Source organism: Halichoerus grypus, chromosome 3 (assembly GCF_964656455.1).
Source record: "Halichoerus grypus chromosome 3, mHalGry1.hap1.1, whole genome shotgun sequence".
NCBI classification, from domain to species: Eukaryota; Metazoa; Chordata; class Mammalia; order Carnivora; family Phocidae; genus Halichoerus; species Halichoerus grypus.
In genome coordinates this window covers 51230257-51254947 of record NC_135714.1, presented here as the reverse complement: position 1 = coordinate 51254947, position 24691 = coordinate 51230257, and the positions used below count along the sequence as shown (strand labels likewise).

General features: G+C 32.8%; 1 protein-coding gene across 1 annotated transcript in view; it reads left to right on the top strand.

Annotated features, from left to right (window-relative positions):
- TECRL (trans-2,3-enoyl-CoA reductase like) overlaps positions 1-24691 on the top strand; it is a 113791-nt gene that overhangs the window by 72681 nt on the left and 16419 nt on the right. The window contains exons 5-8 of the mRNA XM_078068182.1: positions 10431-10546; positions 14174-14279; positions 15563-15635; positions 19742-19785. Of these exons, the coding sequence (XP_077924308.1) occupies positions 10431-10546; positions 14174-14279; positions 15563-15635; positions 19742-19785 (339 nt within the window). The remainder of the gene's footprint in view (positions 1-10430; positions 10547-14173; positions 14280-15562; positions 15636-19741; positions 19786-24691) is intronic.

The following is a 24691-nucleotide window of genomic DNA, read 5'->3' as shown; positions in this document are numbered from 1 at the left end:
TCGGGTTGTTGACCTGTTTTTATTGATTTTGAAGGGTGTTCTCTGTGCCTCCTGGATTTTGATGCCTGTTTCCTTCCCCAAATTAGGGAAGGTCTCTGCTATAATTTCCTCCAATGTACCTTCTGCCCCTCTTTCTCTTTCTTCTTCTTCTGGGATCCCAATTACTCTAATAGTGTTTCGTCTTATGGTATCACTTATCTCTCGAATTCTGCCCTTGTGATTCAGTAGTTGTTTATCTCTCTTTTTCTCAGCTTCTTTATTTTCCATCATTTGGTCTTCTATATCACTAATTCTGTCTTCTGCCTCATTTATCCTAGCAGTTAGAGCCTCCATTTTTGATTGCACCTCATTAATAACCTTTTTGACTTTGACTTGGTTAGATTTTAGTTCTTTTATTTCTCCAGAAAGGGTTTCTCTAATATCTTCCTATCTTTTTTCCAGCCCAGCTAGTATCTTTAAAATCATCATTCTGAACTCTAGTTCTGACATCTTACTAATGTCCATATTGATTAGATCCTTGACATTTGGTATTGCCTCTTGTTCCTTTTTTTTTTTTTTTTTTTTTTTGAGGTGAGTTTTTCCATCTGTCATTTTGTCCAGAACAGAATAGATGAATGAGAGAACAAAATGCTAACAGGGTAACAACGACCCCAGAAAAATATACGCTAAACAAATCAGAAGAGACCTGAAACCGGGGGAAAAGAAAGGGAAAGAAAGAAAAAAAAAGAAAGAAAGAAAAAAAAAAAGATAAAAAAAAGAAAATGATCAAATATGATCAGGCTGGTGCACAGATCAGTGCCACACACTAGATTTTGGGTGTATTTTGGTCTGTTCAAGAAAGTGCCTCCCAAAATTTTAAAGAAAGAAAAAACTTATGTAGGTACAAAAATAAGGGTAAATATGATGAAGGGATGGAATATGACTGTAAAGGTGAAAATTATAGAAGATTTTATAAAAGGTATTGATAAGATAAAAAGTTGGTTGAAAAAAGAAAGAAGAGGATTTAAAAAAAAAAAAAGGGAGAGAATGTGATCAGGTAGGAGACTAGAACAAAGCCATACACTAGCGATTTAGGGTATATTTTGGTCTGTTAGAAGAAACTGTATCCCAAAATTTTAAAGAGAGAACAACTTATATATATATATCAAAGATAAGGTTAACTACTATGAAGGGATAGAATATGACTCTAAAAATGAAAAATAAAAAAGATTTTTTTAAAAAAGGGATTGATAAGATGTTGGTTGAAAAAGGGAAAAAGAAAATTAAAAAAAAAAAGAAAAAGTTAAAAAAAAATTAACTTTGAACGACTAAAGAATCATGGGAAAAAAGCCATGAATTCTATGTTCAGTATTCCCCTAGGGCTGGAGTTTTGCCGTTCTCATTGATCGGTAAACTTGGTCTTGGCTGGTGGTTCTTGCTGATCTGCTGGGGAGGGGCTTGTTGCCGTGGTTCCCTGATGTCTTTGCCGGAGGCAGAATTGCCCTGCCCTTGCCTGGTATGGGCTAAGTAATCTGCTTTTGTTCCCTGCAAGCTTTCCGTTAGACTTTGGAGGACGAGAGTAAAAACGGCGGCCTCCCAATCTCCACCCTGGAGGAGCCGAGAACTCAGGGCCCCACTCCTCAGTGCGCCCCCAGAGAAAAGCAGTCAATCATTCCCGTCTCCCCGTCTCCGGCCACACTCTGTGCTCACCCAGCCTGTGACCCAGTGTTTGTATCTCTGGCTCACCACCCCGTGTGAAGTCTCCAAACCCAGCAGATCCCTACGGTGTGCTCCTGCGCCCCTCCTCCGGGGGAGGAAGGGGAGTCTCCCTGGATCTGCCGCTTGTTGGGTCCCTGCTGGAGGAGCAGTGGCCCGACTGTGCCGCGGATCACGGTTTATGGCAACCCCGAGCTGAGAGCCCACTCCTCGGCTCCATCTCTGCAACCGACTTCCCCGTTCTGATACCTGGGAGCTCTGCTGTACTCAGGCACCCCCAGTCTTTCTGTGATCCCAAGGGTCCTGGGACCACACTTTCCCAGTGATGGTTCCACCCCCCATTTAGCCACTGTAGCGATGTCCCTTAGCAGAGCCGACTTCTAAAATTTCTGATTTTGTGCTCTGCTGCTCTATCACTTGCCGGTAGAGGCTGATGGAGGCCCCCTCCTCCACCGTCTATCCTCCCAAATATCACCTCGGATTCACTTCTCTGCACGTCCTACCTTCCAGAAAGTGGTCCCTTTTCTGTTCAGAGAGTTGTTGCTATTCTTTTCTTCGATCTCCTGTTGAGTTTGTAGGTATTCACAATGGTTTGATCCCTATCTAACTGAATTTCTGGGACCAGATGAAATTTAATTCTGCTACTCCTCCACCATCTTGCTCCTCTGGGATTGCACTTTTTAAATTTAATTTTATTTTCTTATGTTATGTTAGTCACCATACAATACATCATTGGTTTTTGATGTAGTGTTCCATGATTCATTGTTTTGGTATAACACCCAGTGCTCCATGCAGTATTTGCCCTCCTTAATACCCATCACTAGGCTAACCCATCCCCCTATACCCCCTCCCCTCTAAAACCCTCAGTTTGTTTCCCAGAGTCCATAGTCTCTCATGGTTTTTCTCTCCCTCCGATTTTCTCCCCTTCATTTTTCCCTCCCTTCTCCTAATGTCCTCCATGCTATTCCTATGTTCCACAAATAAGTGAAACCATATGATAATTGACTTTCTCTGCTTGACTTATCTCACTTAGCATAATCTCCTCCAGTCCCACCCATGTTGATGTAAAAGTTGGGTATTCATCTTTTCTGATGGCTGAGTAGTATTCCATTGTATATATGGACCACATCTTTATCCATTCATCTGTGGAAGGGCATCTCAGCTCTTTCCACAGTTTGACTCTTGCGGACATTGCTGCTATAAACACTGGGGTGTATATGGCCCTTCTTTTCACTATATCTGTGTCTTTGAGGTAAATACCCAGTAGTGTAATTGCTGGGTCATAGGGTAGCTCTATTTTTAAATTTTTGAAGAACCTCTACACTGTTTTCCAAAGTGGCTGTACCAACTTGCATTCCCACCAACAGTGTAAGAGGGTTCCCATTTCTCCATAAACTCTCCAGCATTTGTTGTTTCTTGCCTTGTCAATTTTTGCCATTCTAACTGGTGTAAGGTGGTATCTCAGTGTGGTTTTGATTTGGATTTCCCTGATGGCTAATGATGAACATTTTTTCATGTGTCTGTTAGCCATTTGTATGTCTTCTTTGGAGAAGTGTCTGTTCATGTCTTCTGCGCATTTTTTGACTTGATTATTTGTTTTTTTTTTTTTTTTTTTTAAGATTTTATTTATTTGCGAGAGAGAGAATGAGAGACAGAGAGCATGGGAGGGAAGAGGGTCAGAGGGAGAAGCAGACTCCCTGCTGAGCAGGGAGCCCGATGTGGGACTCGATCCCTGGACTCCAGGATCATGACCTGAGCCGAAGGCAGTCGCTTAACCAACTGAGCCACCCAGGCGCCCTGATTATTTGTTTTTTAGGTGTTGAATTTGAGAAGTTCTTTATAGATCTTGGATACCAGCCTTTTATATGTAGTGTCATTTGCAAATAACTTCTCCCATTCTGTGGGTTGCCTCCTTGTTTTGTTGAGTGCTTCCTTTGCAGTGCAGAAGCTTTTTATCTTGATGAAGTCTAAAAAGTTCACTTTTGTGTTTGTTTCACTAGCTTTTGGTGATGTATCTTGAAAGAACTTGCTGTAGCCGATGTCAAAGAGGTTACTGTCTATGTTCTTCTCTAGGATTTTGTTGGATTGCACTTTTAATATTTTCTATATTAAGATAGCTTTTCTTTTGCCATCATTAACAGTCAACAGTATCAGACACAGTACTTTGTTTTCCCTGTAAACATTCAATTTTTAAAATTATTGCAAACACAGGACAATTTATTCATTATTATTTGATTCTCAAATAGAGAAATTCAAGTTTGCATCTATTAAAATATTGTCACATCTTTTATTTTTCTGACAATCTGTCCTTTAATAATCTTCCTGTATTTAGTTCATTATTTATTTTTCATTGTTATTGCTTAAATAATTGCTTTAGTTTTCAAAGTTCCTTGGTTGAGTTTTTGAGTACTAATTTGTTGCACAAAAAAAACTGAGTTTAGAGTATTCTGAATCCTTGTTAAGTATTGTATTTATAAAACAGCCTATTAATGCATGCATTATGTAAGCAAAGGATTTAATGCTTAAATGTGATATCAACAGACCTTTACTAAAGGAGATTTTAGACAAGCACGTTCTGATCTTCAAAGGTTAAGATATTCAAAGTCTTTGTCCACATTTATGATGAAAAGGGAATTCTGTCTACAGAAGTTTTGTCAGGATGAGTGGCATTAATGGTGAGTTCATTAGAAATTCCAGCTGCATCATTTGGATAAGCACTGAGCAGAGAAATTGCTAAGGTGGAATTCTAGGACAATTGTACTAGAAAATTATAGCTTATTTGAAAGGAAAGTCTAGGTGACAAAGAGAACTCTGGAAATAGGGTGAATATTTTTAAATCAACCCTATGTTTCACACGATCTTTTGCTCCAAATGAATCAGTCCTATTAAATGCTAAAAATATACACATTACATTACAATCACACCCACTTTATGTCTACTAAATTATACAATAAAAGCAATATTTACCACTTATAACATTGTTGTACATTTATAAGATATTAAAATGTGCTTCTATAATAAAAGCATTATCCTAGGGTTGGGCTTTTTTGTTTGTTTTTGTTTTTTTAGAGACAATCTCTTTATCAAGGTCAAAAATAAGATTTTAATAATATTTTTCATGAAGTAAGAGTGTGCTGTCACAGAATATTGAGAAAATATTTGTCTCATTGAACTTACTGAAAGACAGGATAGACGGTTAATATAATAATCCTCATTATATAGATCCTATCAACTAAAGATCCGATTCACTTTTCACCATTTTTACGTTCATTCCTGTTTGTCCTATAGTTCTATGCAATTTATTCCTTGCAAAGATTCAGGTATCTACCACCACAATCAGATACAGAATTGTTCCATTCCCACAAAGGAACTCTCTCATATTAATCTCTATATTTATATACTCTTTTCCCTATCTTGGGGCAACCACCAATCTGTTCTTCATTTCTATATTTTTGTCATGTAGCAAATGCTATAAACAGAAATAGATGGTTTTTTTTTTTTTTTTTTTTTGCTTTTGTTTGTTTGTTTTTTGAAATTGATGTTTAATTTTCTCTAAGTACAGTGCCTTTGGGATCCATCCTGGTTGTTGCATGTATCCATACTCAGTTCCTTTTATTGGTGAGTAGTATTTGGTTGTATGAATGTAGCAGTTTGTTTATCCATTCACCCCCTGACAGGTATTTGCGTTGCTTTCAGTATTTCACAATAAATAAAGCTGTTATCAATCTGTGTGTAGGTATTTGTATAAACATAAGTTTTTATTTATCTGATACACACTGTTGAGTTATAAGAGTACCTTTTATATTCCAGATAAAGCCTTTTGTCTGATAAGTGGTTTGCAAATATTTCTTCTCAGTTTTAGCTTGCCTTTTCATTCTCTTAATGAGATTTGTGGTTTTCTTTTCTTTCTTTCTTTCTTTCTTTCTTTCTTTCTTTCTTTCTTTCTTTCTTTTTTTTGTGCAAAAAGTTTTTGATTTTAATACAGTTTAAGTTATCAGTGTTTTAAGGATATTGTCTTTGCTGTCATGTGCAAGAACCCTTTGCCTTGCCCTAGATATGGGAGATTTCTCCTATGTTTTCTTCTAACAGTTTAAGAGTTTTTTATATTTTACATTTTAATCATAGCCTATTTTTATTGTAAAGAAATATCTAATTTTATCATCCAGATTAGTATCTTTGTTTCCTGTGTTCTACAATTCTTTTGTTCTATTTTTATATTCATCCCCATTTGGAATTAATTGTCATATTTCAGTTTCTATTAGCCTTTTGGTTATTTTGGCTATATCTTCTTTTTTGCCAACTCTACTGGTTACCCAAGAGATTAAAATGTGCATCTTTAAAATATTGAACACTAATAGAAATTATTTAATTTAGGTTTACTGATGTGAAAATACTTCATAGATAATTGAATGACTTTATGACATTTAATCTCTTCCTGACTAATCTTCTATTGTGGTATATTTTAATTTTCTAGGTACTGTTAAGTAAAAATCCACTACTATAATTTTATATGGCCAATATTCATTTAGATTTATCATTTTCACTCTAATTTAGTTATTTCTTCTAATGCTGAGCTTGTATCTGTGATCATTATCATTCTTCCGAAAGAACATCTTTAGTGATTTATTCTGGTTCTGCCATTGGTGAATTTTCTCAACTCAGTTCATCCGAAAATGTATTTATTGAACTATTTTGGGAAAATTTTTTTGTGGAAAAAAAGAATTCCATATTGACAGTTATATTTGTCTCTTCACTTTACAAAATTTTGTAATTTTGATTTTTGACTCCCATGCATCTGTTGAAAAGTCCACTATGCTCTTTTAAAATACTGTGTCTTTTCTCTGGCTCATATTAAATTTGTCTTTTGTTTGATTATCACTGTTTGACGATGATGCACACAGTTACAATTATGTTCCTATTTATCCTGTTTTGGGTTTATAGTGTTATCTGAGTCTACTGTTTGGTATAAATATTTAATTTGAAAAATTATCATAATCTCTTTAATATTTGGTTTTCCACTATTCTCTTTGTATTCTCCTCCTGGGACTCCTATTACATTTCCATATTTTTCTTCTCAGAGGTTGCAAATATCTGCTGAAATACTCAACCTTGTTTTTTTATTTGTTTGAATATATAAAAGATCATTTTTTAAATGTATGTGTCTGATAATTCTACTCTGTGGATCTTCAGTTTATCTCTTTTGAATGTCTGTTGTTTCTTTTGGATTTGATTACAATATCTTTACTCTTATTATACTTTTATATTTCTGACCTAGTGCAGGAAAATATATATGAACAACCTGTAAAGATAACTTGAGGCCGAGGATCATGTTACCCTCTATTCAAACTGATTTATCATCCTGTAGATGGACTAATAGCATTATTTGGCCCACGTCATCTTAATCCAATTGACTGAAATGATTTCAGGCTGAGCTTTAGTACCTGTAAAGACAGATCCATTTTTGCTTCATCATGGCTCTTAACCCAAATCCTGGAGATTTTATAAGGCCATTTCTGTCTTTAAAAGATGCCAACCAACAATTTTTTTCCCTTCATTCTCAGGCACCCTCAAAAGATTTAGTCTTCTTCTCAGGATGTTGTCAGACTTCAAATCCTAGAGTCAATCAGTATTCTAGAGTCCTGTTTAAAAAATCCTAATTCTCAATTCTCAATGACTCAGTAGCTCTTTGAACCCTGAAAAACATTTTGATCAACTTTTCTTGCTGATCTCATTACAATGGTTTGAATAACTTAGAATAAAATTCTCCATTATACGTTATTCATATAATTGTTAAATTAAAACAAAACAAAACAAAAACTTCTTTTAGTATTACGTTAGCTTCAATAGTTCTCATTCAGTACAAAGTGCTATTACTGTTGAGAAATGCTCTCATAATTTTAATAACTCTACCATCATTAGAAGATTAAGGATGGCACTACTTTATTTTGTCAGTAATTTTCAGCAACTGTGAAATATGCAATTTATTTTGATTTCAACTGTCAATTGTAATTTTAAAAAATAAGTGAAGCCAACATCATCCCAATAATAATAGCACTAAAAAGTTTTATTCTTTTCAAGAGAGGATGAAATGCATTAATCCCAGTCTAAGCACAAAGATTCTAATCAGTTTGCAACAATTGCAGCTGTGTGTTTCAATTTATATTTCTAAAACATCTTATTGTCTTCTTCCTTTTTCAATTTAGACATATCCCAAGTTGAATATTCTACGGAAGTTCCAAAAAAAAAAAAAAACTCAATTACCTAGGATGCCTAATATCCTATGCCTAGCATCAGTTTAAATTTTACATTTAAAGCAACACATTAGTTTAATATAGTGATCATTCTATAAAGGAAAAGCATGAAAATAATTTCATATTGGACATAAGTTCAATTTAAAAGTAGTATTTTATATATATATATATATATAATATATATATATATTCAAAGTAAGAAGAAAGTATATCTGCTTATTTTGAATATGTAATTTCTACTAAACTTTTGGATTATAATGGACTTCCTAGTCTTTGTAAATTCATCTGATTTGTTAGGGCTTATAACTGGCATATTTGTTTATTTGGCTTTGGTTTTGGATTTGTTTCTTTTTAGTAGGAGAAGAAAAATTCCTTTTTCAGAAGTGTGTCTTATTAATATTTGTCTATCTGGTCCTTGTTTTTATTTATTCTAAAACTATTTTCAGATTACTTTCTAAGTTTAATAAAACATTGCACTCCCTTTTTTTCTATTTGCACCCAAATATACTTTTTTTTGAAAGATGCATTGTCCAAAAGTTAATTCTTATCATTCTCTACTTCTTTCAGGTCAGGATATCACCTTCATACTTTAGTACTGTTTTAACCCCCATGTTTCAACATGAACAATATTTGTGATAAAATATTGGGCCTCCCTGAACATATTACTGTAAGCCACCAGGTTCTCCTGATTTATTTTTAGGGTATGATGGAGATAAGACTGTAGTTTAATTTCCTGATCCAAAGAAACTTCATATTTGTGATAGCATTTTTATTAACTTAATAAAGAATGACAGGTGGTCAAGGTTAACTATTGTTCATAACATTTTTCATTACTGATATATTACTAGAGGATTTGCTCAAAATTAACTTGACTAGATCAGATGGCATTGAAATAAATATTTTAAATATTTTGTTTTAATAAAATAATTACTGTAATTATTCTGGAGTATTAACTAAACTCTATTATCAGACATTCAAAGTGGTCAACACTTTTTTCTTTACATCTGAATAATCAGGCATGTTTTATGCCATAAATTAATATAGTCTATCAGTAAAAAGTTGCTTTACACTGACTTTATCATATGTTGCATATTTACCCTCATATAAAAGTCTTTCATGGCTAATGGGATGATCAATACTATTAACTCTTTTTTTTTTTTTAAGATTTTATTTATTTGAGAGAGAGAGAATGAGAGACAGAGAGCACGAGAGGGAAGAGGGCAGAGGGAGAAGCAGACCCCCTGCTGAGCAGGGAGCCTGATATGGGACTCGATCCCGGGACTCCAGGATCATGACCTGAGCCGAAGGCATTCGCTTAACCAACTGAGCCACCCAGGCGCCCTGATCAATACTATTAAATGGAAAAAATATACCTTAAGAAACCTACATATATAAATGTTTATACTTGTGTGTACATATACCCACAGATATAATTATGTATATAAAACATGCATATATATATATCATATAATCTAACCATGTAGTTATACAAAGTTCTCATGAGAAATAAGAATATAATTTCTAATCAATGTGCACACCTGCATATTTGAGTAAAACATGTGCAGCTTTAAGTTTTCTTTCTTAGAAAATGATGAAAATTGGCAAAGACAAAGCAAAGCAGTAATGGCAGTTGAATTTATCATTGTCATGTCTGCATTCTTTCTCTTTGAACACTCAGAGATAAATTATTTTCCTTTCTCTGTATGAATTCCAGAGTGACTTTAACCTGGTTTTAGTATCAAAACAAAACTAAATAATGGACCATCATAATATTTAGAAAACTATCAGAAGGCCAGTCAGCCAGTGAATCTTCACACAAACAGCCTTGTTTCCAATTATCTTTCCAAATTTTAAGATTATCTCTCTATAGATCAGATATATCTCTCCATATATATGGTTGACTCTCAGCTCCAGAATTCAGAAGGCAATCCTTTTAACTACCTACTCAGACTCATTAGAATTAAAGTCTAAAATTTCCAGAAGAGAGAACTAAATTATTTCAATTTGAATCAGTGTCAAATCAATCAAATTCAAGATGACCTGGCCATGTAAATTAAAAAAAAAAAAAAAAAGTCACTGTAGCCCAATTCCATTCAGTTATAGGAACAGCTCACATAGAAGATGGAGTGTGTATGGGGCTGGAGAGACACTAAGAAATATGTTTATAATAGTTTGGTTAGTTAAATAAAAACTCCTGTGTACTATTTGTGAAGAAATCATTAGCTTCAGTATTTATTTTTTATTTTAAAGTCACCATTTATAATTGTCCTGTCCTTAAGTCTTGGCTAGTTCTTGCAAGGAAGACTTCTTGTGAATTATATTAGCACCCAGTATAATTCAATTTAAAGAATAGATAATGCCACGTGCACATTTTACCAGTTCATTCAGTAGGCTAAGTCTATAGACATGCTTATGTTTATATATAAATCTTAATAATATCTACAAAAGTTTATTTTTTGATTTAAATCACCTTCTTATTTTCAGGTATTTTTGGCTGAATACACAGGACCTCTGCTGATATATCTCCTCTTTTATTTGAGGATCCCATATATATATGATATGAAAGAGAGTTCTAGAAGATTCCGTCACCCAGTGGTACAGTAAGTAATACATTAATACCTATAGATGAAGAAGGAGATAAACTAGGACACAGATATAATTTTAAAGTTTGTCTATAAACAAAATTAAAATGGATTACATTTAAGAAACTATATCTTAAGTAACTTTAAATAATGTATACACACCAACTTGCACATTTATATACAAAGAACTACTAAGTATACCTTAAAGTTGAGGTAATATAAGTTCATAATGATCACAGTAAAAGAAATCTGGAAATTTAGAAATATTACAAGAAGCTTAAAATTATAAAGTTGTGAGGTTATATATAAAGAGCTCAAGATATAAAACTAAATAAAATAAAATACGTACTTCTCATGGGCAACATTAATAGGAAAGAAACAATGGTTTTATAAGTTACCTTTAGTAAGTCAAAATCCAAGATAAATTTTACTTTAAAGTTAAAAGTAAAAGTAAAGTACAGGGCGCCTGGGTGGCTCAGTCGTTAAGCGTCTGCCTTCGGCTCAGGTCATGATCCCAGAGTCCTGGGATCGAGTCCCACATCGGGCTCGGCGGGAAGCCTGCTTCTCCCTCTCCCACTCCCCCTGCTTGTGTTCCTGCTCTCGCTATCTCTCTCTCTGTCAAATAAATAAATAAAATCTTAAAAAAAAATAAAATAAAATAAAAGTAAAGTACAGAAAAAGTTGAGGGCATTTATTACAACAGAATATATAGCATACTGTGAGAATAACCTCTCTCTGTCTCTCTCTCCCTCAGCTTACCAAATTAAAGATTAAGAGAATAATTATTATTCAAGATGCTACACTGAGATGTGTTGTTAGCAATTTGTTAAAAAAAAAAAAAATGAACCTGATTTAATGACTAAACTCTTAGTGAAACAAAATTTAGGTCTTAGGGATACTAGAAGATAGAGAGTGATTTGATTCCTGATTTTCTCATCTCAAATCAAGATTTCCCTTACCTTTAATATCTGTACCACAGCCACACTGACCTTTCTTGTCCCTGATACCTACCATGTTCCCTTTCATGCAAGGGCATTTACACATGCTATCCCTCTTCCTCCATCCTGATTACCTCTTTCTTCTCTCTTATGTAAACTTCATGTAGAAGTTCAGTACTTCTTACTCATGGTAGCCATTCCTACTCCTTCCAATGCAAATATGCCACTGAAATATTTTTGAATATTATGATTGGAAAAAAGAATTGGACCCAAACTTATTTATGGATGTTCAATTAGTTTAGCACTGCACAGCGAAAGAGTTAATATTTGAAAGGAAATCAACCATAATTAAATAGAAATATTTGGAATGAAATCAAACATGGTAAGTGAGTTACCAATACTGTGTGAAGTGACATATATCCAAATAATAAGATACAACTGTGTGTACTATGCTGGTATAACATCAGAAAAATAAGTAAACTAATTTAACCATAGCATGAACTAAAATTTCTCATTTAGTGCTCTGCTACATAGCTGGGCATAACCTCACTTTATGCTTTCTTACAAAGAGGAAAATTTTATCACTCAAGTATTTATTCCTACAAAGAACTAACAAGGTAGGAGAGATACTGATTCCCATATCAATCCTTTAAACCTACAAGGCTTAAAGCTTCTCCTAAATCAGAACCTTTCCTTTTGCTTGTCTGTCTAGAAAGCTCTGCCCCTGGATAGCCACACTTCGTTCTCTCATTTCTTGCAGAATTTGTCTATTATTTAGAGATATACAAACATTGAACATGTCTCTCCCCTTATAGGTGCACACTTATATTTTTTATGAATTAATGAATAATAATAAATTCCCTAATGATTTAGGCAGGTTGGTTTGTGTTTATTTATTTGTTTTCCCAAAAGTCACTGTTATTATTAACCAGAAATCATTAATTTATTCTGTTAAAATAGACTCCCGTAAAGACTCGATGTTTGATTGTACATAGAGTAAATGACATGCTGATTTTTACGTTCAAACTTTATTGGTGTAAGTGTGCAATTTTTGATCCATATTGATTTTCTTGAATAGCAACCACAGTTTTCAAAGTTTTATATTTTTAACAAAATCAGTACTGATTTTAACAGAAATATATTTTAAGAATAAGCAAGAAAATATACTTGTGTAAATCATGTCGGACATTTACTTTTTTTTGTTTTATTATCTTATGTTAATCACCATACACTACATCATTAAACACCCAATGCTCCATTCAATACGTGCCCTCTTTAATACCCATCACCAGGCTAACACATCCCCCCACCCCCTTCCCCTCTAGAACCCTCAGTTTGTTTCTCAGAGTCCATAGTCTCTCATGGTTCGTCTCCCCCTCCGATTACCCCAATTCATTTTTCCCTTCTTACTATCCTCTTTTTTTTTTTTTTTTTACCATATAATGTATTATTTGTTTCAGAGGTACAGGTCTGTGATTCAACAGTCTTACACAATTCACAGCGCTCACCATAGCACATACCCTCCCCAATGTCTATCACCCAGCCACCCCATCCCTCCCACCCCCCACCACTCTCGCAACACACACATGACATCTACTTTTAAAACAATAGTTTTATAAATGCCAACAAGAGTTGCTCAATTAGAAAAAGAAAAACAAAAACAAACACACAAAAAGACAAACAAAATATTACAATTTGTTAGGTAGGCAAAAACCAAACATAAAACAAACCTAAACAAAACAAAAGCTGCACTGACTCCATAAAAAGTGAAATTCAAACCTTTTCAATGTATGGTTCTTGCTAAAGGGCAACCAGACAATGAAAAAGTTATTCTGAATATTATAAAATGTCAAATAGATTCTAAATAGATTTTGGGTATTTTTAAAATTTGTAAGTTTTCCCCTCTGGCAACCATCAGTTTGTTCTCTTTATTTATAGGTCTGATTCTGCTTTTTTTGTGTGTTTATTCATCTTTTTTTTTTTTTTTTAGATTCCACAAGAGTGAAATCATATGGTATCTTTCTCAATCTGACTTATTTCACTTAGCATAATACCCTCTAAGTCCATCCATGTTGTCTCCAATGGCAGAGGGGAGAAGAGTGAGGGATCAGGCAAAATGGGTGAACGGGAATGGGAGATACAGGCTTCCAGCTATGGAATAAATACATTACAGGAGTAAAAGGCACAGCATAAAGAATACAGTCAATTATATTATATTATAATAGCATTGTATGATGATAGATGAGAGTTACAATTGTGGGGAGCATAGCATAATGTAAAACTTGTTAAATCACCAGTTATACACATGAAATTAATGTAACATTGTGTGTCAGGTATACAAAAAAAAAAAAAAAACTTGTACATTTTCTGCTTAATTCATGTGGCATTTTGATATGAGTACATTTATAATTATTTTATATTTATTCCTCGGTAGGGGTGAACATATAGATTGTGACTGGTATTATAAGGTATTTTGAATGTCACCGAAAGTAAATTTATAGAGACTGTTGTGACAGTACTGTTATTGTGGAACAAATTTAGAAAATTTCTAGAATAAACATATTAAAATAAACATTAGTGTTTTTTATTGGAAACATTTCCTAATAAATATAATATTGTAGTCAACTAACAAAAAATGTCTTATGTGTAAGGCAAGCCAGACCTTTAGAAGGGGACTTAATATGTTCATGTTTTATTTTCTTTCTAGCTTGGCTTGCTTCTGTCATTGTATACACTATATCCGATATCTTTTGGAAACCTTATTTGTTCATAAAGTTTCTGCAGGACATACACCTTTGAAAAATTTGATAAAGGTGAGGATTGATATGTTTTGTAATTTTAATTATTATTGAGAAATTTTGTGTATTGGGTCATCCATAAAATGATACAAAATCATGTTTATTTTCCTTATGCTTAGAATTTTCTGTTCAACAGTGTCAGCATATCTTAAACATCCGCTCCTGAGATGCCACTTCCTAAGTGACCTATTTCACTGGAGCTGTGTTCAACCAATAACGCTACATAAAAGATTTGCCATGTCCTTTTGTTACAAGCCCTGTATTCTCTGGTATCTTTAATTTTGGAAATACTTAGCACTGAATTCAGATTCTTTAAGTGCCGCTTGAGGAGGGGGGATGTCATATATGAACCCTCCTGTAAAAATACATCTGTGTGATAACAATGTTGAAAACACACCCTGTATTTATGACAGTTGTCAGTGTGATGACAGTGTCTTTGCTCTTCCAAAAGTGGTGAATGCAGGAGTTAATAACCATCCCATCAAATAGCTGTCAAGAAAATGGGAAGTTTTATGAAATATTGAAGTGGAAATGTACATTGGATGATATGCTGCAATTCAATTTTCTAATTCTAATTCCAATTTATTTTAATTTCCGATTTAAAGTTTACTTTCAATAGGAAATATTTCCTTATTAAAAATTTCCTGTCTTTTTTGACAAATACCTGTTTTGTAAAAATTTCAACAAGTCTTTCTATTGTTGTCACTGTAATAAAGCAATAAACTCCAAAACTCTTAGAAACCTCAAAAATCATTTAGACTAGCTTCTATTCTGGCAGAAGATATTAAAATTTATCATATCAATACAAGATCAGTATTATAGCCTAGGACTTTTTGAATTAGGATGTTTCCCTTTATAATCTATCAAGATATGTTTTACTAACGATTAAATAATTCATTATCTTATTCACTTACTGTTGGAAAATGAATATTAATATATTTTATGTAATACATTATTTATTATTTTATTACTTCATTTATATTTATTACTTGATAGTCAAAGACTACTCTTGAAAAATATTTCTAAAATATAGTGTTACATTTGCCTTATAACCTAAGTACCCATTTATATTAATAAGGGTTGAGCAAAGTAATGCCTTTACTTAGTGATATCAAGTAGGTACTTGTAAAATGCTACTTTATTGGGTGAGGCGTCATTTCATTTATCTTGCTTAGAACATACCATTTTTCATACAAAAAAAATAAGCTGCAGTGTGGCATATAAGTATCTGGGATGATTTCAAATGATATGATAGATTTTATATATATTCACTAACTTTTATTATGTTTTATTTGTAGGGCTGTGCCTTTTATTGGGGATTTACTTCTTGGATTGCCTACTACATTAATCACCCACAGTATACACCACCATGTATGTAGGATTTCTTTCTAATTAAACACATACTAAATTGCCAACATCAAAACTCTTTTCTACACTACACAGAAATGATGAACAAACTGGCACACTTAAAAAAAAGAAGTAAATAATGAAAAAAATGTCAATTTTTTTTTTTTTTTAAAGATTTTATTTATTTATTTGACAGAGACAGAGATAGCGAGAGCAGGAACACAAGCAGTGGGAGTGAGAGAGGGAGAAGCAGGCTTCCCCTTGAGGAGGGAGCCCGATGTGGGACTCGATCCCAGGACCCTGGGACCATGACCTGAGCCGAAGGCAGACGCTTAACGACTGAGCCACCCAGGCACCCAAAAATGTCAATTTTTAATAGCTTCCATATCATACTCTATTACATTTTTATGTAGACTTAAAAAAACAAATTTGACCGACATACTTTGATTTATTTTCTCTCCATAGGAACTCTAGCAAAAATATGAGTTGATTATAAACCTCCAAAATGACAGATAGTAAAATGAAAGAATGAAGATTAAAAAGAAAAATTCCATATAGTCACAAAATCAATCATATAAAATCAGCTATCAGGATTTTTAAAATACACAATAATTATGTAATTATTATATTAAATGTAATTCAATAAGAAAAGATAGAAGCAATTTGTTTCTGTAACATACTGTTTTCTGTTTATAACTTTATTAAATGTCCTGACCATTGACTCAGATGAAGCAGTTTGGTGGAAAACACAATGGACCAAACCTAAATCCTCATTTCATAAAAGTGAAGAAAAATAGCTGTCCTCATCTAAGAATTCCATTTCTTTTATTTGCCGTGGACGTTTCTCTCCTCGGCTTTTACTGCAGCCCTCAAGGCACACACAGAGCTACAAGGGTGCTACAAGGGTCGAGGTTTCACATTTAATTGACAGGTTTCTTTTTGTGGTCTATTTCTGGTGTTTATGAAGTTTGAAATGGAAATGAATGGAGTAGTCAAGATTTATTTTAGATTTTATAAAATAAGTTAAACCATCTTAATATCTGTGCTTGAAGTACCAACAACAAAATCTTTGCTAAGATCAGCAAATCTAGTTGAGTGTGCTAAAAGTAAATCATTGCAATGTTCAAAACTTTAATTCTTCTAAATACTAACAATTAACTATGAATATTGAAGGGGAAAATTTCTTAATATTATATAAAAATTTTTTTAAAAAATATTTTATCAGAAGATGTACCTACTAACGTTAGAATATTAATGGACAGATATTTTTGCTCCACAAGGTGTTTAAGAGGAACCTCTGAAAAATGCTACATTCACGTATCTGATACAAAATAATAGAAGCTGATTGTTATTAACATATGCAAAATATTTATCGAAAACTTAATGTTTGTCAATAATTGTAAAATTTCTGTTTCTTTTGTAAGAAGAAACATTATTATGTAAGTGCTAATATTCCCGATTATGATTAGGAAAATGAGGCCCTGAAAGTCTAATTTTACTGTGCTCAAGACTCTTAAATGCATAAGATGTAAGTAGGACTTAAATTCTGTGAAAACATATATAACATTACAATACTGATTCCAACCGGAAAGTGAATAAATATCATGTCTAGTCTTATTCTCAACAGATTTGACTGCATAAAATTAATAGCATCTGTACATTTTCACACACTAACTTGAATAAAATACTACATATTATTATTATGTATTTTCACCACATATACCATTAAGGAAGTAATTTTTTGTACTTCTTGAAAATATTTTAAAGTAAATAGGAAACAAATTATGATAATTAAAAACTGCCCAATGGCAAGAATATTCCATTAACTGTAAACTGGCATGCATATGTTCAGAAAACTTAATACATAAATGTTAGTATCAGCAGCAATCAAATAAAAACAACCTGTTTTTCTCTTTCTCGCCAAATGTAAAATATTATAAAAATTATAAAAATAATACAGAAAGTTTTGGGACGCCTGGGTGGCTCAGTCGGTCGAGCCTCTGCCTTCGGCTCAGGTCTTCACCCCAGGTCTTCACCCCAGGGTCCTGATATTGAGTCCTGCATTGGGGGGGGGTCCTTGCTCAGCGGGGAGTCTGCTTCTTCCTCTGCCCCTCCCCCCTGCTTGTGCTCGCTCTCTGTCTCTTTCTGACAAATAAATAAATAAAATCTTAAAAAAAAATTACAGAAAGTTTTAATGATGGCTAAAATATTTTATAGAAAGTTTGTTTCAAATTACAGTCTCTGTAGCTTTGCTTTCTGGAAATAAACATTAAAAATATTTAAAAATTATACTCTTTGTCCCTGTACCTGTTTTTATCACATCATTATTTATTCTTATTAAAAAATGAAAACAAGGTATATTTTCACTGTCCTGCTACATGAAATGTTCTGAACCCCTCTCTTGTCTATTTAATATCTTTTCATTTTCTAAATCAGAGTTCAACCATGTACTCAGAGAGTCCTCCTTGATCTCCCTGATTAAATCCTTCATTTTAGCTCTTACATTAAATACTATATAGGCCTTTCTTAGTAAGGCCAACACTTATCAGGGTTGCACACTTCCCTTTGTTATCTTGTGATTATTATTTGTTTCCTTGGCTTAGTTTATAATTGATTTTATCACAAGCACACATTATAGTGCCTGTCCTATAAATTCCTAATAGCTATTATTGAATTAATAAAGTTTTGTCTAGAAGTAGCATAAATAAAAAATATATATATTTTGATTTAGCTAGAGAAGAATGTTTAATTATATGGCAAATGTTGCTTAGTTATATGGCAAATATAATATTAAGGAATAAATGATTAAAAAGTGTTTTATAAGATACTGTAAAAAGTGTATAACAAATATGTATATTTCCAAGCGAAAATCTGAGTTTTAACTGATTTACCATGGATAATGGGATTTTAATGTATTTTATTTCCCTTTACATTTTTATCTATTTTCCAAATTTTCTCCATTAATGTATTAATGTATTTTATTTCATAATTAGATATATGTACTTTATAAAAACAAAACATTCAATTGTTTTGATATATTTTATATATATGTTTTATGGATATATATATGTATATGTATATATATACATGTATATATACATATATCCATGCATAGATACTTACATAACTTTTGACTAAATTATCCTTAAAATTTCTAACCCATGGAACTTCCATAAAAGACTTACAAAGAAAGATGTTTGAAGTAGTATTATTTATCATACAAAAAATTAAAGTAGCACTAATTATGCAGCAGTGAGATAATATTTAATGTTTTTAGAGCTAGCCACGTTATACGTTATGATGCAGATATTGTCATAGCTTTTACAATGAACGTTTAATAATATTAGAAATGCCTTTAAATATATTCTTATAAATTATACAAGATTTAAAATGAGACATTATAATTGTGTAAATGTGTTTACATAAATACAATGTATATGCACACACACAAAAGTAAAAAAAAGAAATGCAACTGTTAATACAGATGATGAGTTTATCAGAAAATTTTATTTTTAGTACTTTTGTATATTCCACCTTCTTTACCATGAGAAAGGTAACCTTAAGACACTGTCTAAAATTCTATTTTATTCCTTATTCTATATAATTTGGGAACATGTAACCTAAATTTTTATTTACTTTAAGATGAGAACATTAATGCTTGCCTCATATATTTGTTTTTAGATGAAAAATAAAAAACATTTAAAATATTACCTATTATAAAATATCAACGCAAAAAATAAAAGTTTTTATTAGCATGTTTTTTGTTGTTAAATGTTAAAAAACAAGAGTTATCATTGGGTGCCATCATATATTATGCCATATGATGTGCTTTTAAGGTGACAAATGAAAGATTAAATCTGCCTTCAAAGAGCTTAATAATACAAATTAAAAATAGATTCCTTTTGTATTCTAAATATAATTAAGTGACTAGAAAAAAGTATATGTTGAAAGCAAAAATATTTTCATCCGCTTAGATTGCAAATGTGCTATCCCAAAGGGTCAATTACATACACCACTGTACTTTGGATTAGAGGATAGTAATATCCAATAAACATTGCTTAAATTATGTTTATAGTGTGGCAATCCAAAATATGAATGTTTGCATTACATCTTCTTTTCTTACTTTCTAGCATTTGGAAACCGGCAAGTCACAGTATCTGCTATCAATTTTTTGGTATGTATTATTTATATTACTTGCATTCAGCTCTAATTGTAGTGCTAATTAAGAATGCAAAACAGGGGCGCCTGGGTGGCTCAGTCGTTAAGCGTCTGCCTTCGGCTCAGGTCATGATCCCAGGGTCCTGGGATCGAGCCCGCATCCGGCTCCCTGCTCAGCGGGAGACCCGCTTCTCCCTCTCCCGCTCCCCCTGCCTGTGTTCCCTCTCTCGCTGTGTCTCTGTCAAATAAATAAATAAAATCTTTAAAAAAAAAAAAAAAATCCAAAACAAATTATATTTGAGGATTTCACATGTAGAAATATCATCTATTTTTATATTATATACTTAATGATATTTAGTAGAGTAAGTCAAACAATTACCCCGAATCAAGCTATTAGCTCTCTAAAATTTTTTTTAGCTCTCTAAATCTTTTAATCAAAATGTTCTACTCATCTATGAAAGATGATTAGAATAATTTGAAATCTAGTAAAATTTGAAAAAAAATCATAGTAATTCTTCCTATTGTCTATATACTTACAAACCCCTAAGAGCAAAAAGTTTTATGAGTCTAACAGATGAACATCTAAAAGACTCTTTGGCATATGAAAACAGTCTGCTTTTTTGAATGAAAGTTAGGTCTTTTCTAAGTGTTCTGAATCCAGTTATTTAGATTATTCTATTTAAATTTACATATGTATTGTTTGAATTGGGTACACATCAATCTGAGTACAACAGATTATTTATCATTTCTGAAATGCATTATTTCATTAAACACATATTTTGCTTCATACACCATATAATTCCACCATATAACCCATGCTTCTATTCTTTATTCACGTTCTTCCTCATTCTTGTCCTTGATAGATTAACTCCCATGATTCCTGTCCCTGATGCATTGATGAAATCTCTTGATTCATATATAAGTCTATATCCTTTGTGAAGCTGGTATTGAATAACTTATGCCCCACCATTTCATACAAGGCATAAATCACACACACTTTGTTAAAAGCTCTCATGTGAACCTGTGTGTGTACATGTGTGTATTTAAATTAATACTTTAGTTAATTACATCCTCTACATGTTGGCTGTGGCAGGAGCAGGTCCTGCTTTAATATTTTTAGCACCTAGTTTTGTGCATATTAGAAACACTCCTTGCTTTAGTGAATAACAAAAATCATTTCTTTATTTATAACTTCTTAAGCAAATATATTGTCAATATATCATCACCTTTTAACTTTCCATATGTGTATATTATTCATAGATTGCAGGGCTTCAGTTTATTTATTTTGATGCCTTTATTGTTAACCCACATTGTACCAAGTCAAATGATTTCTGTATATTAACTACTCAGTAAATTTGAGCAAATGGAAGAATTAATTAGTGGATAAACAAAACAATAACCACGTATTTGGTCTTTATTTTTATATATTTTTAGATTCATACCTGATTATTTCTCTCATTTTTATCCTCCTTATAATGTCAGCCACTATACATTTTTGCAACTTGTTTTCTGTTATTTCTGTGTAAATATTTACACATCTCCCGTTTTATATAATATTCTTGATTTCTTTCCTTTTCTCTAATGTGGCATAGCTATGAATCCATGGCTCTAGTATAAAAGAAAACTTTCAAGAAAAGTTATAGTTTTTTTATTTTTTTTAAGATTTATTTATTTGAGGTGGGGGAGCAGAGGGAGAGGAAGAGAAAGTTTTAAGCCGACTCTGCCCTGAGCACAGAGCCTGATGTGGGGCTCAATCTTATGATCCTGAGATCAGGACCTGAGCTGAAACCAAGAGTCAGATGCTTAACTGACTGTGGCACCCAGGCCCTCCAAGAAAAGTTATTACTTTTTTAAAACACTTGTCTTGGCAGTTATAATATTTTTTAAGTGAAAAAAGAGGCATAATTGAAAACAAGCAAAATTCTAAAGGTTTGCAATATACATTTTTCCCCAAAGACTTCTAAAGACGTTGCCTCCTAATTAATCTACTAGTGCTTAATATTCACACATGATTTTATTAACCAATGCTTTTTAATACATTTCACATGGGGAAAAAATAAGAAGGAGAATTAGGCAAGTCATAAAATTTTATCAAAGTTTCTGTCTTATAAGGCCAAGGTGTCAAAATAAACAAGTAGTGATAAATAGCATTGACTAAATCCAATACAGACAATAGGTAAGTGTAATAACTTTAATTCCACGTTTCTAAGCACATAACAGATATTGACTGTTCCAATCATAGACTTAAATTAAGATTAAAAGAACAACCTGTGCTTTTAATTACAGATAGTATTGAGTATATGAATAAAACCTTACGTAAAAGTCAAAAAAAAATTTTTTTTAAAGATTTTATTTATTTATTTGACAGAGAGAGCCAGAGAGCACAAGTGGAGAGAATGGCAGAGGGAGAGGGAGAAGCAGGCTCCCCACTTGAGCAGGGAGCCCGATGCGGGGCTCGATCCCAGGACCCTGGGGTCATGACCCGAGCCGAAGGCAGACGCTTAACCATCTGAGCCACCCAGGCGCCCCTAAAAGTCAAAATTTTGAATGCAATTGTATTCTGTTGCAAATAGATTCAGAAATGAGACAGAAGGGTCACGTGAGTCTCCTAAAATTATAAATTGTGATGACAAATTAAAGTCCTGCTAGCCCCGAATTTCTTAATAATGTTCCATGTAGGCAAAACACATTTACTTTTCACAAATAAAATATGATATTAAGAGGTAAGTTTTAGGAAACTGATTCTCATACTGGATATAACAACAAATGAGTTGAGTTTGCACATATATCACCTAAATTGAAGATGCCTACCATATCCTTGTGAGCATAACATTCTATATTTCAAGGTTAATTTTTTTTTGTTCACAATAACTGAATGTCTACATGTGTGCTTTTCACATTTATCATAAGAAATGTATATGCAAATGGTTCCAAAAGAAAAGCACGTATGTTTAAGTCAAGTGCTTTTAAAATTATTTTATATTATCAGCATATAATATAATCAATTATTATTATGTAGAGGAAAAAGAGGGGAAATTCATAGGCCAATCTTGTATAATATAAAGTTTAACCAGAAAATGCCTATCTTAATTGAAAGTGTTAATTTCTCTGCTAATGTTTGCAAAACTTCCTGTTCTTCATTTTGTTGGTATATGCACCCTCTTAACATAAGAGAAAAGCATTATCTGTTTAAAGTTGATTTTGCTTCTGCTGCTGTGTAGAGCCAGATTATCACCTGGTTAGGAGGTAATACAGCGCAATGTGTGAAATATGGTCTTAGTTAATTCTTAATTACTCATGTATGAATCATCCATTTTGTGGACTAACCATTAACAATTATAATTTTCTCTTCTGCTCCCTCCTCTTTTATTTTTAGTCTAAGTTTTCTAATATAATAAGCAAAATCTATTGTAAGCAAAACAACACACATTACAATGCATACTTAAAGTATTCCAAAGGGAGGTATAATTCCTTGTGGAAAATCTTTGATTTTGGTGAATTTTGTCATGTAGATACGATATTCTGAGAAGTATTTTATCACCTCCTCCTTTGTGTAAGTTCTTTCTGACTTTCAACATGACTTTGTTCTCTCAAGTATGTTCTGATATCATAAAATCTACAAGTGAAAAAATCAAAGAAGTAGAATCAAATATAGGCAAATTTATAAAGACATCAGTGTAGACATCTTTGTTTTTCTGCTAGAAATATTGTAGAGATACACTATAATCCAGTCTCTCCATATTTCTCTGATCTCTCTTCATTCTCTGAACCCAAGCCCACCCACAAAGGAACGAAAGCACTACTGCAAAACAAAATATAGTCTATAATTTTTAATAGTTTGCTATTTTATAAATAACAATCCTGTTTTCTTTATCCACTCTTCCTCTCAGTTTATTTTTACTCTCCAGAAGCAGTTTATGATTTGTCAATTCTTTGTACATTGAGCACTTCACCAGAAAAGGAATTTTTTCCTTGCATTTCCTTGCATTTCTTCAACAATGTAGGAATTGAGAGAAATAAATAATAACATATAAGACATGGTTTGCAAAGTACTGAAAATCACTCTTCTACCTGGTTTTGCCCCTGTGTCTTCAGTCTCACCATTAGTTATCTACTCATTTAGATTAAGTTTTATTTTTTGTTAAAATGCAAATATTCTTGGAGAAGTAATAAATTACATTCTTATCAAACAGTCACACCTTCTCTTGTAACATTGAATGGAGAAGGACCTTGGGCAGAGAACAGTAATTTTTGATTAGGGGAGAGGATGCTGGGAACAATATATCACAGCTTTTAACAAGGGTGGAGGAGAGTGGGGCCGTGCTATGGAAACTTCAGTAACGCCAGGAAACTGCTCGAATGTTGGGTATTTGTGGAGGAGATAAATGAGGGAAGAAACGTGTGCCAAAGGTAAGTGCTTTCATTCTCCGGCAGCATGCTCAGGTTCGGTTGTCAGAGTTTTTTTCTGATCTTTTGCCTACTGTTGATAGACACCAGTAAAAAGATGGACAGCACTTTTTATTGGAGACTTAAAACAAAATTTAGCACTCTACATTTTCTCATCATTTGCCAATTTGGTTTCCTCTCAACTCCCCTCAAGTATCTAAGATAAATAATAACATAAGTAGGAATCAACTTTTATACCTAAATTTGGTTGGAGTACTGCTTCTTCAGTAATTTGTTTAGAAGACTAGTTTTAAAATTAATAATGTAAAATTATTTTTAAAGATTTTATTTATTTATTTGCCAGAGAGAGAGCAAGAACAAGCAGTGGGAGCAGCAAGCAAAGGGAGAAGCAGGTCCCTGCTGTGCAAGGAGCCCAATGCAGGACTCGATTCCAGGACCCTGGGATCATGACCTGAGCCAAAGGCAGACACTTGACCAACTGAGTCACCCAGGCATCTCTAATAATGTAAAATTAA